The 4380-nt window shown below is 31.0% G+C and overlaps 1 protein-coding gene across 1 annotated transcript; it reads left to right on the top strand.

The window, feature by feature from the left end:
- Window positions 1-712: 712 nt before the first annotated feature.
- TRIADDRAFT_54308 (uncharacterized protein) lies at window positions 713-3794 on the top strand (the record flags this gene model as incomplete). Its single annotated transcript, XM_002110861.1, has 14 exons — window positions 713-758; window positions 1215-1292; window positions 1432-1502; window positions 1823-1925; window positions 2087-2145; window positions 2248-2326; window positions 2507-2622; window positions 2727-2788; window positions 2917-2939; window positions 3028-3089; window positions 3194-3262; window positions 3345-3446; window positions 3577-3649; window positions 3718-3794. 14 exons carry the CDS (start codon window positions 713-715, stop codon window positions 3792-3794), a joined length of 1020 nt encoding a protein of 339 aa, XP_002110897.1.
- Between the last annotated feature and the right edge of the window lie 586 nt (window positions 3795-4380).

The raw sequence follows: 4380 nt of genomic DNA, 5'->3' as shown, positions 1-4380 counted from the left end.
GAGATCGTCAATTTTTCTGTTGGTGATTACAAAAATACACTTTATGCAATCATCGATTCTTTCCATACAGTATACGCGTATATCAATAAAAGAGAATACACAACGGACATCTTCCTTGTGTTTGTGCTGCTTGCTGCTACTTTTTCCTATCTTGTAGATACAATAACTATCGATAGTAGAAATCATGATAATATAATTGTAACAACAACTTGCAGCCATGTTTACTACCTAAAATGAAGCGGATATTCCCAACTTGATCCTAAAAAAGTCCTTACACAATACAGCAACGTTTTATTCAAAATTCCTGCAATTGTCTTTTTATGGCCATTTTCATTGTTAACAAGCTACATAATACAGCGTTAATTTACATGGCATAGAAATGGATACTAGCTTATTTACTCTAGTTTTGACTCCTTCTTTCGCCCCAAATAGAGTTTATTTTATTATCTACACACTTACGCACCTGAGTTGTTGTTTCCAAGTTGCAATACTGCTTTGATAACGATTTAACATGGTAGAGTGAATAGGACAAGATATACAGGATATCTGGTCACGTTTGCTTGCTAACAACGAGAATAAAACCTAGTAGATAGAGATGTTCATATCGGAAATGTGATTGTCAACCATCGGGGAAATAATTTACTATGGCAGAAATCAAAAGAATATATTGATATTTAGTTAATTCAATGCGTATTGGAATAATTGCAGGATCATGGCATTTAGTGTGAGAAAAAGTAAAAAATCAAGTCAAAGGCCAGGTTAGAGCTTATGCATCAATACTAGGATAAATAAATACAGTAATAGTGGTTTATAAAGGAAGGATACAGTATGTACCGTACATATGGCACTCGCCATACTTTATGGCGTTGCTTCTTGTGAGTATATTGGTTCATAACAGTGTTAAATTATAACCTAATAGAATGATGGCTAGAATGTGTTGTTATTGCCGTTGAGCTTATAAAAATTAAATTATTATATACAGTATGCATTTATTATAATTATTGGATGATCTATTGTACAGTACAATGCTGGATTAAATGTTATACCTACTGCACTGTATTGATAGCGTGAAGTTTGACATCTATTTCATTGATTAGATTTATTGGAGTTCGTTTATATTATTAAGATTGTTATATACAGTACATTAGATAATGTTCTAACATTCGTTGTAATATATATAATTAATTATAGAGACTTTAAATTTTATTTTGTAGCGTATTTATTAGAAGGTTTCGATCGTGATGCTCTCCAACTAGGCAAACCCAATATATCAGAAGAAAATTTTGTACTAGGTAACAAACATTGTAACATTACTTTTCATTCTTCATCGCCGAACACGTCAACAATTGTTACTTATTACAGCTTTAAGATAATTTATAAAGTAATAATATGGCTACAATTTACTATTTTCTGTAATGCACCATACTAAAGATGAAGACGAGTCCCGTGAAATGCTTAAACCGAGAGCTTTAGAAGATGCAAAGGTGAAGGAATTGATCGAGGTACTGCAATAATATCGTTAATACTAATTGCATCACGGCTAAACCGTTAAAATGTTAGGCAATTTACCTTAAAAATATCAAAAAGAGTTTTATGTCACAATTTTATTTCGTCATTATTTTAAACTTCATATAGCGCAAGTAAAGCTTAAAGACGCTCAGATAACTGTTTATACTGCTGCAATTTTTAAACGCATCACCTTATTGTAATTTTAACATCAGTAACATAGAACTTTATTAATGACGCATGGTGTGTCGCTAATGTAAATCTTACTTAAACGACTGGATCGTTCTCTTAATGCAAAATGCTATTGATTGGATAGTGTCTGACTGATTGGATACATGATGAATTATCAGATAAACATATTATTGTCAGAGATATATTAGATGATATATACGATGGACAAGTACTTGCTATTCTTACAGGTAAAGCGATATTTGTATATTTCAAGTATCGATAACATCTTTTACATGGATTAATAGCGTACGGCTATATCATGATGCTATTAAAGTAATATAGAGAATTTACCGACTAATATATGGTTGAGATGATTCTTTGTAATAATATTTGGTATTAATATGGATAGAAAAGTTAGCCCGTACCAAACTAGATGTACCTGAGATTGCGCAATCTGTGGCAAGTCAGGTAATAGAAATTGAATTGTAATCGGTGAATATTACGGTGTGATAGTTTATTTAATCTATGATTGACAATAATGTCTCTTCTTATTTGCAATTGTTTGAGTAGAAAGAACGGTTAAGAGTCGTATTGGATTACGTGCATAGGTGGTTACATCCCGAAAGTGGAAAGAACTGGTCTGTCGAAAGTAAGTGATTTCAGATATTTAACAATAGAAAATGTAGAGAAAATAATTTTGAATTGAACCGTATTGAAGATTATAAATGTATGATCTAAAGCATAAAAGGATCTTATATTTTCCCAGTCTCTTAATGTGAATGCGTATTATTTCGGTTCCTTATTTTTTCTTTCCACCCTTGAACCTTAGAAGTTTACTCGAAGAATGCAATATCAATTTTGCAAATATTGGTTGAAATCTCCAAGCAAAGTCAAAATCCTCCGAAATTGCCTGCTAACGTGTCGATGCCTGTCATTTCTGTAAAGGTATACTTACTGAAAGTGGCTGTTTGAATTTTTTTGACACTATGACATTGTTACTGAACCTGAGAAATATTAAACATTAACAATAAATTATGGTTACGTTATAGATGCAGGATGGTCGATTAGCTGTAAATAATTTTAAAGAAATGATCACTGGATTCCCTCAGTCGTAAGTATAACGATAGCATATCAATGATAATTGATTACATCTTGCGTTATAAATACAGTAGTAAAGTGATTTAACGATTCATAAAATAAGCAAATTTCTCGTGCTAAATGGATTTTTATGCTATTTAGTGATACGAATTCGGGTGTTCAAGGTATGTTAGATTTTTATTTACTGTCTTTGTGCTATGTAGCGTAATAGCCAGGTTGTGTTTCAATTTTCTTAATACTATTTCTGTTCAGGGAGGGATGTCTTTGATGTCTTATTCGAACAGACAGATGAGAAGCTTCAGGTAGTAAAACGGGTAAGCAAAGTTGTACATGAATAATAGATAGTTTACATAATTAAATCTATTGTCTTCGTCTGGCTTAGATTATCAGTAATAGTTTATTACGATGTTTTTTCTAGTCACTCACAGCATTTGCAAATAAACATTTGTCAAAAGTCAACATAGAGGTATACGATATTGAGACTCAGGTAAGGGAACTATTGAAATAATCAAATTTGCTCAACAGGAATTTAATTTTCAGTTTTTATCATTGTAAAATATATGTCCAAGTTCCATAATGGTGTTAATTTTATCATATTAACTGGTCTATTGGAAGGATACTTTGTGCCCTTTCATAAATATTATAAAACGCCTAGTAATGAAAAGGAAAAGGTATGAAGTAATAAATTGGTGTATTTTGTGAATGTTCACCAAGTCATAAGGCTTAGTAGCGTTATCCGCAGCTTTAATTTTCAAAATTCTTGTGATAATAATAAATGTTATATACATCGTATTATTCCAGATACATAATGTTTCCTTCGCTCTTGATTTAATGGAACAGAACGAAGAGCTTAAAATCAGAGTTGTACCAGCAGGTATGTATGATGATGTAACAGCAAATAGTCTTAAAGATATTTATTAATTTTTGTTGTTGTGATTACAGATGTGGTTTCTAAGGATATTAAATCAACATTAAGGGTACTATATCACTTATTTTCATTATACAAAACAATTGATTGAATATGTGATACGGACTGATTTAATAAATTTTGTATTGCTATTTGAACTGGTTTTTACACTTAAATCGTGATACTGATTATGACTATGAAAGACTTTATACTATTCATCGAAGGTTATACATGACCTTAATTGATTTGATATCAAGTATTATTATTTTTTCGCAAAAATTTACAATTTGGTGCATTTAATATGATGCTACAGTTTATAAACTGCAGACGAAGCTAGAGCAATCATTTTAGTTGATTTTCTAAATAATATGGGAAGATATACCTCTTCCTTTTTCTCTATGCTTTTTGAAGTTATTATACCCGATTGAAATAATGTTAGAACAACATGTACCTTTACCTTGCATGATTAACTGGCTATAAGTTATCAACCGATTCTAACGATTATTAACTGGCAAAGAAGATGTCTATAATTTTGATTAAACGAGGTTGAAATCTATGTGGTAATGTGAAATCAATTAAGAAGAAATCTTAAGTAACAATTATAATTATAATAGCTGCTTTCTTTGAATTATAACGTGTCATGTAACTTGTCTATTGATATTGTAATGCATCTCATTATTGGAGATTTTCCTGACTGA

Source organism: Trichoplax adhaerens, genomic scaffold, assembly GCF_000150275.1.
Source record: "Trichoplax adhaerens TRIADscaffold_3 genomic scaffold, whole genome shotgun sequence".
Lineage (NCBI taxonomy): Eukaryota > Metazoa > Placozoa > Uniplacotomia > Trichoplacea > Trichoplacidae > Trichoplax > Trichoplax adhaerens.
The sequence above is the reverse complement of the archived record's forward strand: the minus strand, read 5'-3'. Positions and strand labels throughout refer to the sequence as shown.